Source organism: Rattus norvegicus, chromosome 8 (assembly GCF_036323735.1).
Source record: "Rattus norvegicus strain BN/NHsdMcwi chromosome 8, GRCr8, whole genome shotgun sequence".
Taxonomy (NCBI): domain Eukaryota; kingdom Metazoa; phylum Chordata; class Mammalia; order Rodentia; family Muridae; genus Rattus; species Rattus norvegicus.
The window spans coordinates 20,672,842-20,692,851 of NC_086026.1; the positions used below are offsets into that span (position 1 = coordinate 20,672,842).

Here is a 20,010-nt window from a genome sequence, read left to right on the forward strand (position 1 = left end):
TTACTAATAATATTAGTGATGGTGATGAACACACATGCAACTACACATACTACATGGATCCCCTCATACAATCTCCACTAACACCCTACAGACAGGAAACCGTGACAACACAGCTAGGTGTTCATGCTGTCAGGTTTCTGAGGTCAGGTTAAGTTGCAGTGAGTGTGGACCTTCTGAGTCAGCATGAAATATGAAAAGGCCCATGTCGGACAGGTGTGACGAAGCCAGCATACCATAGCCCTTCCCACAAACCCACAATAAACCAGCGTCTCCATGGCCCTGAGAAGTGCTATGGGAAAAGAGTTGCTGTGCCAAGCATTTTGTAGGCTTGAGGAAGCAGTGGTCTGCCTCCAGAGACCTTTAGTTAAAACTGAGTTCGCTAGCATGGCTCATTGTTAACACATCCACTCGGGATGTGAGCTGACCCATTTTAGAGATCATGGGGGTAAAATGGAGAGCACTCACTGTTCTTCCATGCACTGCTCTCACTGCCGTGACCAGCTCTAAGTCACCACAAATGACAACCCCAAGGACCTGCATCATGGGAGGACAGGAAGAAGTGACACCTCCCCATGTTCTCTGTTTTGCTTTAACATCAGATTTAACAGAGTAAATTCTAGCTTTCCCCACTCTCATGCTGTTAAAAAAGTAGTAATACTACAAATAGTTACTTGTGGAGCACGTCTTCTCGCACAAAGGTTCAGTACTTTTTACACAGGGCATCCAGGCTCCTGTGCTGTCACCACCTCATAGGCTACAAACGCCTGCGGAGGTCGTCGCTTTACATTACGTATACATTTCCCCCAAGGGATTTCTAAATGTCTCTTCTTTATGGCCAAGCCAGCATACCTGTCTCCACCGGTCTCCGTTTTCAGCTGGCTCTGGTAGATGTATGCCCCTGCTCCTTCATAGCTGCTCTGATTGGACCACGCTGCCTTTCCATTGATGTGGAGCTTGGCGAGATCGCTTCGGAGCCTCTCGTTCTCGTATTCAAGCTTGTTAATTGATGTGTGCCTCGAATGCTCCTTGTTACTAAAGTCCACAGTCTGGGGAGTAAAATAGACCCCCACTGAGTGGACGGACACGGGACACTCGTTTTCCACGTCTAGACTCCTAGGTTGGCAAGGCCCTTTCATTTGAGCTGGGCGATGTGTTTTTTGTGAACTCTGTTCCCCCTAAAGATTTTAGAGATAAATTAAATTACTGGTATTAATAAATTAATTGAGATACATTTTAAAAGACTTTTAATGGCTGCATTAAAGAGGTGTTCAGTTTATTTAATCACTCCTATTCTTGAGAATAGAGTCTTGTTTCAAAGTCATCAATAGAGCTGAGAGTTCCTCGCTGGCAGTCCTTTAGAACATTAGGACAAACTGAATGAAGGCCTTTGGGGACCTCAATGGCAATGCTACTCCTGTGCCACATTGCTCTCGTGCATTCAGGGCTGGAGAGATGGGGCAGAGGACCTGAGCTCAGTTCCCAGCGCCCACACTGGGCGTCTCACAATTACATGGAATGCCAACTCCAGGGGCTCTGACACCCTTTTCTGGCCTCCAAGGGCATATGAACATAACATACACACTGAAATAAAAATGAAAATAAATCCTGAAAAGAATCTCATCAGTTCCCACCAATAGTGACCTAAAGGTCTTGTTTTAATCCACTCACAATTCAATACCGCTATTCGTCGGATTTTAACCCACTCACAATTCAATACCACTATTCGTCGAATTTGTCAATGGCTGAGAAGCAGCAACCTTGGTTGCTGAAGTTGCGTGCGTATACATGGTCTTTTTTCACTCTATGTGGTCTCGGCTGCTTCTTGTATTCTTTGGCTGTTTTCCCACTTAGGAGTTGCTGGTTACTAATATCAGAATGTGTTTTAACACTAGGAGAGAGATCCTGAGTTTCTCTGCTTGGTTGAAAATATGGTTTTTTTTTCCTGATTTTTAAAAGGTATTTTTAAAGTTTTAATTGTGGTATGAGCCATGTTTCTCTGAAAAGGAACTTCTTTGCTGTAATTTAGTAAAATGCCACCTTTCCTTTGCCTGTTCCTCTTTGCCTCTTTTATAAGAACTATTAAACATTACTTTCACTTTCTTCTATGTGTTTTATGATTTCATTATTTCACATTTAATTCTTTACCTCATTTTGAGTTCGTTTTGCTATAAAGCTAGAGAAGACAGTAAAAATAATAAATTATCCAATTATTCAAATTGCATATTGATTAAAACATTCAGCCCCACTGCTGGTGATGTAACAAATTACATGGTGGACTTATTGTGGAGCGGGGTCGAGATCTGGGCCATTTTGCCGCATTGATCTTACAGTTGAGACAGAGCCAGCACTGTACATTGGGAGCACAGTCGATTATAGTGGAGTTCTGCTGCCCGATATATTAATGCCCCACTCTGAGGCTGTGAAATGAAATGTATTTAAATCCCAAAATGAATGGTTTAAGCAAGAGGCTTAGAGATTTCTCAGGCTGTTTTAATTAGACACTGCAGGAAGTTTTCAGGGCAGGTGTGTTGTGTGTATGTGTGTGTGTATGTGTGTGTGTGTGTGTGTGTGTGTGTTCACTCTGTGAATGCTTGCTTGCTTGTATGTGCATACGTGCACATGTGTGTGTGTTCTTCTCATAAAGCTTTGTAAAACAGACTCTTCTCACACAGCCAGTCCTAGGAAAGCTGTGTTCGGCGCTCTCTTGTCCTCTCCGTCCTCCCAGTCCTGTGTATTGAACATCCCAAGCTGCACTGGGGCTGACGGTACAGCAGTTCTCTGGGATCAGAAGGGCAATACCTTAGCATAAAATGCTTGACTCAAGCGACTCGTCACCTTTGAAGCTCCAAACAGTTGAGGTTTGAGGCCTAGAAAACTAAATGCTCGGAGCTTAAACATTTCTTTTTTCTTACAAGCATTGAGAAGCATTGACATAGAATAATACAATCACAATCACTCCAAACTCCTCACATTGTCAATAACTGCTCACTGGTATTCATTCATGCCGCCATATTAATATGGCCGACTATGGCAGCTTAGGAAGTGCAGAGGAAGGTCTGGCTTCTGGGAGAAGACTCTCAGGACTTCTCTAAGCATCTCCCTGACACCTGGAGAGACTTAGCCACCCATCCTGTGACTGACCCGGCCAATCTTCCTTCACTGCTAGAGGGAGCTGCCCACAGAGTGGGTTTCTCACCACTGCACGGGCATCTTGGCCAACTTTCTTTTCTAGGGAAGGAAGCAGAGACCTTCAGAGTTAGACAGCCAGAAACATTCTCAAAGCTGCATTTGCTTAGATAGGACCAATTTCAAGTAGTGGGGCTGCTGGAGCGATGGCTCACTGGGTAAGAGTGCTTGCCGCTCTCGCAGAGGCCCCCAGCTCTGAGCAACCGGTAACTCCTAACTCCGGCTGCAGGGAGTTAGACACGCTCCCGGTCTCTGCGAGCGATGTACGCATGCGGCCTTCAGACACACATTACCCCACCCAACAAAACGGGAAAGGAAAACCAACTACTATTTTAATATTATCCAAATATCACAAATGTTAGAAGGCTGAATATGACGCATATAGCTTTGTTTCTTTCTGCCTAAGGCAAAGTTTAAGTTTATATTTATCTAACTATTGCTGAAGTAATCTGATTGTGGATTTTTATACTTACAGAATTTTAATAAACACGAATAATAGTCTTTTTTTCATAAAATTTGAAAAGTGTAACAAAGTAAAATAAACCAGCAATTGGAAACTGATAAACTCCAATAATAAATAAAATAGGGGGCTGGAGAGCGGTCTCAGTTGTGAGAGGCCTGGCTGGTTTTCCAGAGGATTCAGCTTTTCCCAGCACCCATAGAATAGCTCACAGTCACCTGCAATTCCAGTCCCAGGGTGTCTGATGTTCTATTCTGGTCTGCACAGGAACCACACACTTGTGGTACATAGACACAGATAGATGCAAACCGTCATACAAACAAAATAAAAATAAAGGTTCAAATTTATTCAAGTAATAGAACCCTCAAAGCCCCTACCTTTACGTGCTAGTAAGCAGAATGTGTGAGTCATAGCCAAAACAAATGAAAGAGAGTGTGTTCAATTATCCAAGACCAAGAGACAGAAAGAAAACTAAGACCAGAATTGGGTATGACCGTTCATGTCTGGAACCCTGACACGCAGGAGGCTGAGACAGGAGTTCAAGGCCAGCCTCAGACAAGTAACGAGACCCTATCTCAAACAGGAAAACCTAACAACAGAACTCTGGTATGCAGTTGTAGGCTCTAACTAACCTCAGTAGTAAGGAAATAAACTGAAGCAGACACATTTTCTAAAAAGATACAGATTATCCAAGTGACCTTAGGGGGAAAAATAGATTTGAATGAACGGAGACAGAAAGGTAAAGGCTGATCTCAGTTAAGTTTTGCAGTAGACATCCCATAGCCAGACACCTCCTGCGAGTTTAAAAACAGTGTAACTTTAAAACCACTGCAACGAGTTGTGGCCAAACCTTACTTTAAATATCATCACATCCAAGCCAGTACTGTGCTAAAACTGACCGAGCGTGACAACTATGGGCCAAATGTGGCTCCCTACAAAGCTGTTGAAGTCCTAACCCTGGTCCCTCAGAATATGACCTTATTTTAAAACAAGGGCTTCCCAGAAGTCCTGAATTGAATTCCCCAGGCAAAAGGGAAAATTTGACTCAAGAGGACCGTGGGACAATTCAGACATGGGACCACAGCACACTGAGATAGAAGAGGGAGGGATCCAGCACAGAGATCAGAGGAGTGTGGCCCTGAGGGCATCTGTTTGGGACTAATGGCCTCCTCCTGGTGTCCTCTGTGAGTTATTATGTCCTGCTGTTTTTAAGCAAACACACTGTGGCATCAAGCTAATTTAGGACTGGGAAGATTTATCTCAGGAACCTCATTTGGACAAAATCAGGAAATATGTCAACTATGGTCCCTAACACATCAATAAAAGAAAGGGGAGACTCACACAGAGTCATCTGTTGAAAAGGCTCAGAGAGACACTATAGCAGCTGCATTTCACAGTACAGCAGAAAGAACAACCCAGGGTCATGAATGGAAAACAAATTTACATCCCTCAAAACTCCCAAAATGTGACATTTATAGTCAGAAACTGGAAAACTTCCCAGCAAGTGCTGTCATGGCTCAAGATTTCCCCAGAGGTCTCGTCGAAGGCAGTGGAACGAGAACAGATGTGTGTGTGTGTGTGTGTGTGTGTGTGTGTGTGTGTGTGTGTGGTGGGGTGTGTGTGTGTGGGTGTGGGTGTGTGTGGGGGTGGGGGTGTGTGGGGTGTGTGTGTGGGGTGGGGTGGGGTGTGTGTGTGTGTGTGGGTGTGTGTGTGGGGGTGTGTGTGTGTGTGGGGTGTGTGTGTGTGGGGTGTGTGTGGTGGTGTGTGTGTGTGTGAGTGTGTGTGTGGGTGTGTGTGTGGGTGTGTGGGGGTGTGTGTGTGAGTGTATGTGTGGGTGTGTGTGGTGGGGTGTGTGTGTGTGTGTGGGTGTGTGTGTGGTGGGGTGTGTGTGTGTGTGGGTGTGTGTGTGTGTGGTGGGGTGTGTGTGGGGGGGGTGTGTGGGGTGTGTGTGTGGGGGGGTGTGGGTGTGTGTGTGGGTGTGTGTGTGTGGGGGGTGTGGGGGGTGTGTGTGTGGTGGTGGGGTGTGTGTGTGTGGGTGTGTGGGGGTGTGTGTGTGAGTGTGTGTGTGTGTGGGTGTGTGTGGTGGGGTGTGTGTGTGTGGTGGGGTGTGTGTGTGTGTGTGGGGTGTGGGGGGTGTGTGTGTGGTGGTGGGGGTGTGTGTGTGGGTGTGTGGGTGTGTGTGTGGGTGTGTGGGTGTGTGTGTGTGGGGGGTGTGGGTGTGTGTGTGGGGGGTGGGGGTGTGTGTGGGAGGGGGTGTGGGGTGTGGGGGGGTGGGGGTATGTGTGTGGGTTGTGTGTGTGGGGGGGGGCACTACACTTGCTCCGTGTCCTGCAGAAGGCATAGAATAAGTTGAACTTTCTTCAATATTATCAATTAGCTGCTTAATGTGCTAAAAGCAAAACAGTCCATTTATAACAGTGACAAGAACTGTAAATAACTTGGGAAATAATTTTAAAGGAAGAAAACACGAACTGGTTAAAGAAAAATTACATTATTGGGAAACGTGTTATAAGGAAATGGGAAGTCATGCTATATCTTATTATAATAAAAACATTAAGTCTTCAAAGTTAATACAAAAATGAATTCAATTTCAGATAGAACACGCAGGAAATTACGAGGAGAAACCTGGTACATCGAGCTTGGTCTGTGTGAACATTTTAACTGTGCTCTTACATAGTGCGTTTCAAAGTACAATTTAAATGGATCGAGCAATTGGTTGTAAAAGATAAAACCTCTGAAAAAAATACAAAACCTTGTATGTGCATGTGGAGAGCCCTGCTACCAAAGAAGGGAGCTCCCAAGGCACCTATCGAGAGACGGTGGCCTTTGACAAGCCAAATTTAAAACTTCTCCTGGGTGAAAACAAACTTATAGAAAGCTGCTCCAGACAGGCATGCCGGGATGTTTTTAGGACATATTTATTCAGGTGAAAATATGAAAAATTTTCGAATACACTAGGGGTAAAATAGTTTTTGGTATAACCATACCATGGAATATTATAAAACTGTCACGAAGGGCAAATATGCTTGAGCCGGTTGGTGTAGAGAGGCACTTTGGAGCAAACAAAATAAGATACACAGAAGTATATTTGTGTATGTGAGCCTAGTTAAAAAATATCTGTGTGTGTGTGTGTGTGTGTGTGTGTGTGTGTGTGTGTGCGCGCGCGCGCAAGTGAGTATGTGTACTGCACACTTTCACACACCTTGCACCTTTCGTATACAGAAGCCTGAAGGAATCAGAAGCCGGTGTCAGATCTCCTGCAAGTGGACTTGGCAGGGAGCGGCCGAGTGAGAGTGGGGAACTGAATCGCATCCTATCCAAGAACAAATGTTCTTAAATTCTGAGCCATCCACTTATCCCCGTGGCCTTCAGTTTTTAATGATAAAATCCCCAGATAAGCACGTATGTGTGCTTATGTAGGTGTGTAAATACACGAAGTGATGATGCAAACCGAGTAGTTGCTGTCTACTGCCTGGCACTTGGAACAAGATGTGGAAGAGAAGGGGTAGAGAGGCTGAAGCAGGGACCGTGCTGTGAAGTCACCTGCCTGCACATATTGGTTTAATTCAGTTATGTACAGAGGGTGAGTATAAACTTCCCTAGCACTACAGCAGGGGGTCAGCTCTGGGCAAAGCTCGAGTTACTCATCTAATTGGTGGAGTCTATCACCCTATCTTGGCTGTGCACATGGTGTGTGTGTGTGTGTGTGTGTGTGTGTGTGTGTGTAGCAACAGGAGCCACCGCTTGCTTGTTAGCACAGCCCCCTCTGCTGTTGGGGAATCGGCGGGGTGGATGTGGGTGATTAGCAGCTGCTTTTCTATCTTTGTGTGTTTGACTCCTTTAAAAAGCAGATGATACAGAGGGTCAAAGCCAAAAGCCTCCAGGAGCAAAGTGAAGTCCCTCAGCTGGACTGTGGTGACCTGGGATATATACAAACACTTGGATTGAACTGATGTACATATGTATGTATATGTAATATATTCTATGTATGTGTACACATATGTATATATGTCACTTCAATATATGTGTATATATTCATATACAATATACACAGATGTGTATGCATGTGTGTATGTATATGTACAAATATATCTATCTTCATGGAGCGGGGGTTCATTTTTGTGTCCCACGATAAGGAAGGAGAAGGCAGAGGTGACGGGTAGGTTTTTAATGTAGCACATAGGGAGACCAGCAAGCTTCCCTTTTATCCATCTGTGCTCCAATCACAGGATCCACAGCCATGCTCAAGGAAGAAGGGAGAGTGCTTCCAGATGCTTCTACTGTCTTGATGCTGGAATACGGACTCATGTGAGAACAGGTGCACAACACGACAGACGTAGAACATTGGCTTCAGAAGGGGCTGGCCAAGCCTCGACCTGCTTCTCATTATTACGGCTAAAGGAACAGGCTAGCTGAAGCAGCCATGGTGCCCAATTTTTTTATGTTACCTTTCTGTTCCTTGAACAGTTAAAAAAAATAATGGCAGGACTTTTCTCTAAGTGAATGAAAGAAAATACAACAAATAATGCTAATATTTCAATTTTCTACCAACAAGAGTTCTTCTACAAAATCCAACCATCGACTGCTAGACAATGGAGGTGAGAGGCTTGGAGCCATTTAAGTTGTTTATGAGAACAGGTAGAGTCAGGGTCTAATTCATATATTCGGTTAACAAACACTGTTGGCTTGCTCTATCCTGAGCTGTTGGTCATGCCAACTTCCTGATTGTCATCAAGTTGAAAGAGACAAGCCACAAAACAAGTCAGCCAAATATAAATCAAACAAGAACGGAACAAATCATTCTGATTCGGATTTGAGGGGAGGGTTTCTCTGAGCATAAGGTTGGCACCCAATTCCGGCTGTCGAGGATATAGGGTTTCAAGCAATTGCAGGATTAAAAGCTAGGAAACTGCATGCTTTGCATGTTTGAGAAATGATCAGAAATGAGCCCAAACCAGGGGTCCGAGCCTGGGCAAGCCACTGCGGTAGGCAGTGCAGTAGGCAGTGCGCAGCTCGGCGCTCCTGGCGCGCATGCTCAGTGACCACACTGATGATCCGCCCTGACCAGCCAAGCTACCTCCTGTTCAGTTTGGGGGAATGAATTCAGCGCATTACCAAGTACCGTGCAGGGTCTAAGTCTCCCATCATTCCCTTCAGGTGTGTGTTTTCTGTTCTGACAGCTTTGTATCTTCTGTCTGAGATCTGAAAGATTAGCAGATAAAAGGCATGTGTAAAACTCGCGATGGGAGCTCGTCATCTTCATTAACTCTGTCCAGGTGGGTGCAAATCCTTTCTGTGGCGTGGAGGAAAACATCCACCCTCCCACCACTTGGGTTCTCTTCCTCCCCCACCAACTTCCTGTTTGAGCAGTGCTAAATCTGAAACACTTAAATATTTACTTTTCCCTACCAAGTCTGAAATTCCATTTCTCACATACAGGAATTATAATCACAATGAAGAAAACTTCTCGAAAATCCTCTTGTCCGTTGCACTTCTTCAATGCCCAGTTAACGTTTACAGTAAGCGTACATGGCTTTAATCCGCTCCTTCTGGTGTTCTGGCTTGCTCCCTTGTGTGCCTATGACTTGCTTCTGTAGCTCTTTCTTCTTTCCCTGGTGTCATCTACCTGAATGTTGGGATGACAGATTCGTGCCCCCATACCTGGCTCATTACTATACGAAACCCTTGCTTTAAACATATTTACGTTTGTGAATTAGAAGATACATGCTCACTGACAAAGTCCGGGAAAGATGGCAGTATGAAAACGAAAGGGGTCGTTCTTGCAGCTGCCCCTGACTGCAAGGCGCCCTGAGGTGCGCGAAGTGCCCTGTGCTGGCTTTCCGTGTGTGTGGTACAAACTGGTCAGTCTGCGGCCCATAACGTGATGAAGGCCCAATCTTTTCTGTTTTTGTACATACACGAGATTGAACTGCTCTTATGGAAATTGTCTCGATTCATGTTTTGTGCTCTGAAATCACCTACATTTAGAGTGAAAGGGCCGTAAAGCCTGTGCTGTCAAAGCAGGCTAACATTATTAGAGAGCAAGGAAACAGAAGGAATAGGGAGGATGGCAGGAGCGAGCATCCCTTGCAGGGTTTTAACGTGGAACTCAAGATCTCTGCTGCATGCTGAGTGGATGTTTAGTGATTTTTATGTTGTTTTCTCCGTGTTTAAAACACGACAATGTGTTAAATGGAGAGAGGGGCAGGATCTTCGAGCAACCTGGAATTGCTCTCTAAAAAACAGTTTAATGGAAAGGTCCTATAGCAAATGACTGAGGAAGGTACAGGGCAGTGCGATGTGCAAAGACAGCTGCAGGAGAACCTCGGCAAGCAACCGATCACTCATGTGTGCGCTGTCTGCTAGGTCCCTAGTGTTTCTTTGATGGTACTTTTTGTCCACGGCTCAGGGTTTTATGGGACAAGTCGCCAAGGCTTTTGACAGACCTAGGGCGAGGCTAGGATGAACATGGGCAGGAGCCAGCCCTGGAGAGTGCTCTCCTGTACGTATACATACCTGTTGCTTTGCTAACATTTTTTCTTTTATTTCTAATTCTATCTTTAGCTGTCTTTCCAGAAGGGCAGCTTTCTTCATGATGGTTGCTATAGTGACCTCCTTCTGGTGAAGTTCCTGGGTGAGTTCGGAGATCTCGTTCCTCATCCGTTCCTGTTCGGAGCACAGGTCTTCCTCCTGATAGAGCTGGCTTCTCATCTGGTGAGAGCGAGCAGAGACGTGAGCAGCCCCTCCCTCACAGCGCAGCTGCAGCGTGTGCTGGGCTCCCAAGAATACCTGTGGCCCATGACGGCCTACTTCTGATCATTGCTAACTGACAAGGGGCACCCTAAGTTAGTTTCCTTCCAACCCCAGATACCTCACCATTGTCATGTGCAGTGTCCCTACTGACTCAGCTTTCTGACAGACTTGACAGAAATTGCTACTTAGTGATTTATTGTGTTTTGAGGCAGGGTCTACGTGCACACCCAGACTGGGCTATCTTTGGCTCCTCATGCTCTGGCCTCTGGGCTCATGGGTGTACAGCACAAAGTCTGGTCATCATCTATGGAGAAACAGTGGCCTAAGGAGGGTAAGCATCTTGCTGGAGTCATAGGAAGAGAAAGTGCCAGATTCTAGACCGAAACTCATGGTCCTTGGCTATATTTACATATTTTTTAAACAATAAAAGAAGCGTAAATTCTGCTGGCAGCGGTGACTCCACACTATGTCTCAGAACCATATTGTAACACACGAAGCTTAATGTGGTGGTAGGAATGTCTTACTGGCCTCTTGTAACCCCTTGGAGTCTCTCATCATCTTTGCTAGTTTTCTCATAGCAGAAACTTTTGGACCTGGGCTCCTTACCACCCTCACCTTTCCAAATGCAGGCGGCAGCAGTCCAGGGCAACCCCCTCAGGCCCTCTGCTCTCTATCCCCATTGCTCATACCACACTGCACCCCCTACCCCGGCATCCTTTTAAAGACACGACCACTTCTCCTCCCTTAGAAAAACGAACATATTTATATCACAGGGTTGTAGTTGCGTGTGAGGGATGTCCTGGAGGGTGCCTAACCCAGCTGGTCTGGGGGTGTGATTTGTATCAGTCTGGTCTTCTCAGAGGAGAGGTTATCACACAAAATACTGAGGAGAAGATGCAAGCCAGCCAGGATGCAGCCAAGGGTAGGGACCAGAGAGCCATGTGCACTGAGGGAGCTTGGTGTGTTCTGACCAACTGTGCCCTAAGAAATAAGGCCAGAGAGGGAAGTCAAGAAAATCCACAAAGAAACTTCTATGAATGTATTCAGAAACTTAAAAGGTGACAGGAGACTGTATTTTCTCTTTAAAAGCCCAGTGTACATGTCTAAAGGAATAAGGGTCTCACCCCTCCTTTCTGTCTTTCCTCTTTCTTCCCGGAACCCATGCTAGCATCTTAATGACTAGTTCTTCCATATCACCAAACAATTTCAGGCAGAATTCAGATGTGAAATTGTCCCAAATCTCCAATGCTCAAGTCTATAAAGCTGGATTAGGATCTCACCATGCCAGCTCCCTTTCTAGCCACTCTTTGTCTCTGTTTGGTCTTTTCCTTTAATCTCTAGTTACAGTCCTCACGAAAGGCAGTCACTTTCTAGAACCTCGCCCCCATCCATCTTGGGTTATACCCTGGGACAGCCAGGTTCAGGATTGGCACCTGAGGAAAGGTGACCTAATGCCGAGTAGCTGCTTTCAGAGGCCAATCTGCTGGATCCCAGGCTGGGTCCCATCCACTCCTTATCTGTTCCTGCTCTAATTGTTAAGGCTAGAAATGTGTCTTAGACACCACATGGTCTTGACTTTGCCATTCAGCAAACAGGAACCAGGAGCTAGTTTCTAGCTCCCCAAATCAAGAGTCTCAGAGAGGGGTGCTAACCCCAGTATCTGTTATGGGTCTCTTTAAATTACATGTGTTTATATGTGCACGTGCATGCCACGGCACATGTGTGCAGGTTCGGAGAACTCACAGGTGTTGGGTCCTTCCTCTACCTTGAGTCTTGGGGATGGGACTCAGGTTATCAGGCTTAGCTGCAAGCCCCTCTATCTTCTGGCCACCTTGCTCACTCCCTCAGAATCTCTTTGATCCCCACTCCCCTCCATTTTCCCTCCTGGCAGTTTCTTTGGTGAACCAGCCATATCATTCTACAGTTTGACAGTCTGGATTTTATGGTTCATGTCCCTGTGGTAAACTTCAACACCAGCCTCTTAAGGATGAAACTGGGAAAATTAAGAAAATAAATATGCTATTCTGAAAGAGGATTAAATTTTTATTAGTTTACAGTGGTTAGATATTGAAACAATGTGCTCTTCCACAGAACGTGTTTCTTAATGAGATTTACTTATCTGTGCTTCCAATGACGTGGCTTTTTTTAAATGTGAATTTTATCACAAAATAAGTGAGTAAAAACAGCTCTGTACCCACAAAAGAAAAGCCACGCCCAAGGTTCATAGCACATGGCCCTCGATAGTGTTAGCACAGTGGAGTGGAAATGTTCTTTGCAGATACTTCTGGGAGCTGCAGCCAGCTAGTCCAGCCGTCCACCACCACCCTGCAAAGGGCAGTGCCTCTCCTTCACCTTGGTCTCACTCACACAGGATTCCTGACTTTACTCTGCAGTTCTGAGTTTGTCAGAAGCCTCGGAGGTCTAGAAGCATGTAGTCATATATGGCATTAGACACTCCCTTTTACTGTGACTCAGTCTCATGGAGTGTCAGCAAAAAGCAGCTTTTGAAAGTTTATATATTTGTTTTTCGAGACAGGGTTTCTCTGTGTAGCCCTGGCTGTCCTGGAACTCACTTTGTAGAGCAGGCTGACCTCATATTCATAGAGATCTGCCTACTTCTGGCTCCCAAATACTTGAATTAGAGGCATGGGCCACCACTGTCCAGCTGAAAGTTACATTTTTAAAACAGCAAAATCAGTGGGATTCTGTGGTATCAGTGTTCGAAAGAGGGAGGAAGTGACAATTGCTCTATAACACATTTCTTAGGCTGGACTGCATTCATTCTTTTTTTTTTTTTTTCTTGGTTCTTTTTTTCGGAGCTGGGGACCGAACCCAGGGCCTTGCGCTTCCTAGGCAAGCGCTCTACCACTGAGCTAAATCCCCAACCCCGACTGCATTCATTCTTAGATACCCATCTCTGCCAGGATCTGCCTTTAAGGGGATGAAGGGTAGAGTCAGGGTCTTGCTATGTAGCCTAGGATGGCTTCAGACTTGTGGCAATCCTCCTGCCTCAACCCCTACAAGTATTAGGATTGTTTGTGTGAATTACTACACCTAGTTAAGATCTTTCCTTCCAATGCATTCCTATTGAGACTGACAACATAATTACTAGGGAGGTATATTGGTTATAGAAGAATGAAGAACGCAGGGCTCTGTAAGAACCAAGCCCAGACCCTCCTCACCTCCTCATCTTAGGCTTTTAGCTCCTGGCAAAGTGCTTGGCCTTTGCTAGGCTCTTAGTTAGAAATGTAGGTGTGGCCCAAACCATCAGTAGCTCACATCTGTGAGGTGATCCTCTAGGTCCTGTTCTCAGTATGTAATTTGCATTAGCTTGAATTTCAACAGAGGTAGTCTCTGGGGTGACAGAGCCTACATTCAAAACTAGTGTCTACCAATTATTATCTGTGTAAAGTTGAATCTCTTCAGCTTCTCTGTGTCTTAGTTTTTTAAAGGTGAAAAGAGGATGCTATAGGATCTACTTTGTAAGATGTTAAATCCTTGGGGCAGTGTCCCTGGCGCATGAGAGTGTCAGCAGGTATCAGCTCATTTCACACCTGTCATCACCTCAGGGTGGTGGAAGTTGTATATTTCCTCTGAGTTGAATCGTTCCCTCTTGTACAGAACGCAGCGCTCATAAAGCTCAGGAAAATAACAACACATTGCAAGGGAAGGCTCGAGAAGCCCATGCACTGTTGTAAGCAGTCAATGGTTGCTGAGACCAGGGACTGCAGTGAGCGGCTGCCAGGAGCCCGAGGATCAGTTTCTGTGATGTGTGACTCTTCCTTCATGGGCTTTTCAGTAATGCAGCTACCTTTGAATCACACATGATGCTGTAAGCACACACACACACACACACACACACACACACAGCCTCCTTCTGACAATGGGAAACTCATTGGTTTACCAAATGAGCCTTGAGTACAATTCTTCTTTGGCCTATAGTCAGTGCTCCATTTGGAGTGACAGACATTTGTTCATGCTTCCCAAGGATGAGCCATCCAAACAGTACTAACCACATCCTAGATGAGGTCCCTTAGGCAGGTCAGTCCCCCAAGGTCACCCAGGCACTGAGCAGCAGCCTGGGCTCTCTCACAAGGGCACACCCCACACTGGATTCTCCCATGGCGGAATAACTGAAGACTTGTGCTCACACAGAGTATCAGAATTAACCACTTGGCCGATTATGGCTTTCAGAGGAAATACATCAGGCAAAGGAGAGGAGGATGGAGGAGAGCTTGGAGCCAATTTTATGCAGAGACATTAGAGCTGGGAGAATGGATCTTGTCGTACTCCGTACCTTGTTTAATTCCTTTTCATGATTGGGTTGATCCGAGACCACTGAAAACAGCTCCTTTCTTTTCCTTTCTGGTTCTTTAGTAGAAGGGGAATATGATGACTCAACTCTACAAATTACAAATAAAGCAGGTAATACTTCAGCATAACTTGGTGAATTGGTAATTATATTGTTAGTACTGATCATGGACGCTGAAGAGATATATTGTTATATGGTTGACAACACTGCTAGCTATAAAAATTGTGAATCCTAATAATTCCAGCCTTGGGAGTAGTTCTGTCTCTGAGCAAGTACATTTTAATGGGAGGAAAGGGAACGGTTAATAGGTCTTTCAACCATATATTAAAATGAGCATAAACATCTGGCTCTCCAGAGACGGTCTGAGGGTGTTCCCAATATCCAAAGCATAAACTACACAGAAGCAAACCACAGCTCCAAATCTCAAAATGGTGGAGAGAGAATTAGTTTAAAGGTTGGAAATGAAGGAGCTCTCAAAAGGCGTAGATTCATGGTGATCCCCTCGAGGTACAGGGATTTCCACGCCAGATTGGTCTGTCTGGCCATCTCGGTTGTCATTCTCCTCGTACCCAACCCCAGCCCCAACGCCCCTCCCACAGTCCAGCTTCCTTAGGCCAGCAGTGCAGTCGCCACTGCCATGCATGCTTCCTGGAAGAGCCACTGTCAGCCTCCGTGAATGTCACTCTCCCCCCTGGGTGTTCAAGTGAACGTGCTCCTTGGACAACCAGTGTACACACTATGTAATTTTTCTGTGTGATCAGAGTGCATACTACATATTATTTTTCATATCATCAGAGAACACACTTCCCATCATTGTCCAGTGTCCTTGTGTTTCTCACTGAGTAATGTGGTGTGTGTGTTTTCCATTTCGTCTAACGTTCTTCCAAAGCATCAATTTCTAAAGTGGTCTTAAAATTTCTCACTAAGTGAGATTTGGAAAGGGAGAAAAGAATCTTCTCATTTCTAGGTTCTTCTCAAGCCTTCTCAAGAGCTGCAGTACTGAGGGAATGGAAAACATTAGATTTCTATGTGGATGGGTGTAAAGAAAGCAAGATCATGCTCATGCGAATGGATCAAGGAGGTATGGTTTTGTGTTAGGGAAAGGACATTAGAATTATTTCTTAGTAATGCAAAACATGGTGTTTCGTGCTCTAAAGAAGAGAATGGAGAGCAACAAAATTAGTATCATCGAGAAAGGTTTTGGGAATGAGCAGCATTAACCATCAACCAGTGCTCCTGGCTGCTTCACCTTGGTAAACCATAGAGAAGTCCAAACGAAAGACGCCCAGACAACGGAGCAGACAGGCAGCAGCCACAGGAACCAGACTAAGAGGGCATGAAAAGTGCAGCAGGAGAGACGAGAGCCAGAGAGTCTGACATGGTAGAGCGCAGCGACCTTCAGCGCACGTCCTCAGTCTCAGAACGAGACATCTGAGGGAGTCCCTCCCAACGAGAAAGACACAGCTTGGAGACTAAAATGGTCATGCAGTTTGACAGAAGACAGGGAAGAGTTTGGATTGAACAGATATGTGGGGACCATGTTCTGAAACACAGATGGCTCTGTTTGGATTGAACATTATTTTGTCCTTTTGTAGCACGTGGCTAGACTGCAACTCACTGTGTAGATCAGGCTGGGCTAGAACTATCTGCCTGCCTCTGCCCCCCACCCCCCCAGAATTCAGATTTAAAGCCTGCACTACCTCTCCTGGCCTGACATTGGCTTTGTTGTTTTGAGATTTATTGTTCTTTTATGTATACGGAATTCTGCTTGCATGCATGTCTGTGCACCATGAGTGTGTACAGTGCCAGCATAGGTCGGAAGAGGACACTGAACTCTGTGACTAGAGCTACAGGGGGCTCTGCGCTGCCACATGCGTTCTGGAAGTTGAACCCTGGTCCTTTGGAAGACCTGTCTTTGCTCTAACTACTGAGCCAGCTCTCCATGCTAACATGTCTAACTCTGAAGAAATCATTGCTGCCTGAAGAAAGGAACAATTATCCTTAAGAAAAATGGATCGCTTAGCTATTGAGATGTTTAGAAATCATATGATTTGTTTCATTAGCTTTCTGATTCTCAGGAGAAAGTTCCATACCAGTGAATTGTTAAAAAAATTAGACTATCTCTTCAAAACCTCAAATACTGAGAATTCTCAGAAGACCCACTTATATTTTTTGTGGATATGCCTATATTTAAGGAGGGAAGAACCAGTGTTAGCTGTAACTTTTAAGGAAAAGGTTTATTTTATTTTCAGTTACGTGTATGTATTTATGTCTGTGTGCATGAGTGCAGATACCCTCAGAAGGCAGAGGCATCAGGTCCCCTGGAAGTGCAATTGCAGGTGGTCGTGAGCCACCTAACATGGGTTTTGGGGACTGAAAGGTAGGGTCCTCAGGAAGAGCAAGATCTCGTAACCACTGAGCCATCCATCTAGGACAAACAGCTACAGGTCATGAGTGCAGAGGCATAGTTACCATGACATCAGCAAGTGAAGACGTTAACATCAGGCTTATACGCAAATGAAGTAGAAGCAGTTAGAATGAGTAATAAATCCAATTTCTCTGCAAATCTACAAACAGATCCATACTGTTGTTTCTATTGAAACACACTTTTCTATAAAGAATGCATCTGAATTAAACTTTATTCTAGCTCAAATGTGAAGGCCTTGGATGTACAGACACATCCTGCACACACATACACATTCTGTACATGCACACCCTGCACACACACATCCTGCACACACACATCCTGCACACACACATCCTGCACACACACATCCTGCACACGCACATCCTGCACACACACATCCTGTATACATACACATCCATTATAATACACATCCTGCACACACACATCCTGCACACACACATCCTGCACACACACATCCTGCACACGCACATCCTGCACACACACATCCTGTATACATACACATCCATTATAATACACATCCTGCACACGCACATCCTGCACATGTACATCCTGCACACATACATCCTGCACACACGCATCCTGCACACACACATCCTGTATACATACACATCCATTATAATACACATCCTGCACACGCACATCCTGCACATGTACATCCTGCACACATACATCCTGCACACACGCATCCTGCACACACACATCCTGCGCATCCATATCCTGCGCACATACATCCTGCGCATACCCATCCTGTGCATTCACATCCTGCACACACACATCCTGCACACACACATCCTGCACACATACATCCTATATACACGCACATCCTGCACATGTACATCCTGCACACACACATCCTGTACATGCATATCCTGCATACGAACATCCTGCACATACACATCATGTACATGCATATCCTGCACACACACACACACACATTCTGTACATGCACATCCTGGACACACACATCCTGCACATGCATACCCTGCACACACACATCCTGCACATGCACATCCTGCACACACACATCCCATGCACACCCTGCACACACACATCCTGCACACACACATCCTGCACATGTACATCCTGCACACACACATCCTGTACATGCATATCCTGCACACACACACACACATCCTGTACATGCATATCCTGCACACACACACATTCTGCACATGCACATCCTGCGCACACACATCCTGCACATGCACATCCTGCACACACACATCCCATGCACACCCTGCCCACACACATCCTGCACACACACATCCTGCACACACACATCCTGCACATATGTTTCCTGCACACACACATCCTGCACACACACATCCTGCACATATATTTCCTGCACACACACATCCTGCACACATACTGCCTTGAGAGGCACCTGGGCTATCATCCAGTGTGAGAACTGTACCTTTTTCTGTTATCTTGAACAGTCTGCAGTTCTCCCATTTTCAGCAGTTCCCTATGCAAGTGTAGTCTTTCCATTTCTATTATCCTCAGGAGATCATCACGTGATTGTAACTCATTCTTCACCTCTGACAGTCCTGCTTCCATGGCCTGCATTAATAATTTTTTGATGTTCACTTTAGAATTATGATGCACAATACATTAAAAAAACACTTAACATCCAGCCCTTAAAACAAGAGGCCATTGCCATTGCTCTTGGTTGCCCATTAGATCCTACTGCTGAAGTGAGTACTTTGATTGCAAGACACGGGGAAATCAAACTTCCTCCCTGCTGGATAGCTTTCACGGCTTCAGAATGTGCTATTCAGGCTGCCATAGGAGACAAATCATCAATGATATTACCCAGTGGACGACCCTGAATGCCACCTGCATGCCAAGCGCCATGAGCCTGCTGGTGCAACAGTGGCATGAACGCTATGGAGAGAGCCAACCACATGGCGATTGGCTTTGAGGCTTGCTCCACGCGAAGGTCGTACCTGGGATTGTAAACCTAGTAGAAAGTTCATGGGTGGTGGGGAGATCATAAATGCTAGGGAAGCAGTTGCTACTGCTACTTTACTAAACAGACACATTGTTAAACCGCCTTCTAAATGTTTGTTCATATCCCTAAGCTAGTAGCAGTGCTCAGAGGAGAGCAGCTTCGTTTCGCACAGGGCAGTGCTTGTTTGTTACTGCTCAAAACGCTGAAGATCAGACACAGTGGGTGTTCAGCCTTGAGTGAGGCATTACGCCACCCACCCCCTTAGGCTCAGGAAATGCTAGAAGGGAGGAGTGTCAGAGCTAGAGGCTAAGGAAGAGTCCCTGCGCTTGATGTCTGAGTGGGCGTGGCATCACCCATGATGTCTGAGTGGGCGTGGCATCACCCATGATGTCTGAGTGGGCGTGGCACCACCCATGATGTCTGAGTGGGCGTGGCATCACCCATGATGTCTGAGTGGGCGTGGCACCACCCATGATGTCTGAGTGGGCGTGGCATCACCCAAGATGTCTGAGTGGGCGTGGCACCACCCATGATGTCTGAGTGGGCGTGGCATCACCCAAGATGTCTGAGTGGGCGTGGCACCACCCATGATGTCTGAGTGGGCGTGGCACCGCCCATGATGTCTGAGTGGGCGTGGCACCGCCCATGATGTCTGAGTGGGCGTGGCATCACCCATGATGTCTGAGTGGGCGTGGCACCACCCATGATGTCTGGGTGGCCTTGGCATCACCTCTGCACTCATGCACTCATAGCAGCTGTGGTTATCTGTGAAGACAGGGCCATCGACATTCCATTCTACTGAGAGAAAGCCCTTGAGGCCTCACTAGTCCTTGAGATGCTACTGGTTGCTAATGGCTACTGGGGAAGGGGAAGTCATTTTCTCCCATGGTGTAGCTACAGGCAAGGTGCCTGCTCTGATA

At 45.9% G+C, this 20,010-nt stretch overlaps 1 protein-coding gene across 15 annotated transcripts in view; it reads right to left on the minus strand.

Moving 5' to 3' along the window:
- Deup1 (deuterosome assembly protein 1) overlaps positions 1-20,010 on the minus strand; it is a 62,397-nt gene that overhangs the window by 11,155 nt on the left and 31,232 nt on the right. For 4 of the 15 annotated variants that reach the window (XM_008765933.4, XM_039081353.2, XM_008765935.4 and 1 more), the window contains 5 exons: positions 18,554-18,699; positions 14,697-14,802; positions 10,163-10,357; positions 8,762-8,848; positions 850-1,175 (listed from right to left, as the gene is read on the minus strand). In XM_008765933.4, the coding sequence (XP_008764155.1) occupies positions 850-1,175; positions 8,762-8,848; positions 10,163-10,357; positions 14,697-14,802; positions 18,554-18,699 (860 nt within the window). Of the gene's footprint in view, positions 1-849; positions 1,176-7,799; positions 7,938-8,761; positions 8,849-9,088; positions 9,273-10,162; positions 10,358-14,696; positions 14,803-18,553; positions 18,700-20,010 lie in introns of those variants that run through there. The other 11 variants (XM_063265330.1, NM_001014087.1, XM_063265332.1 and 8 more) reach the window with 7 other exon arrangements.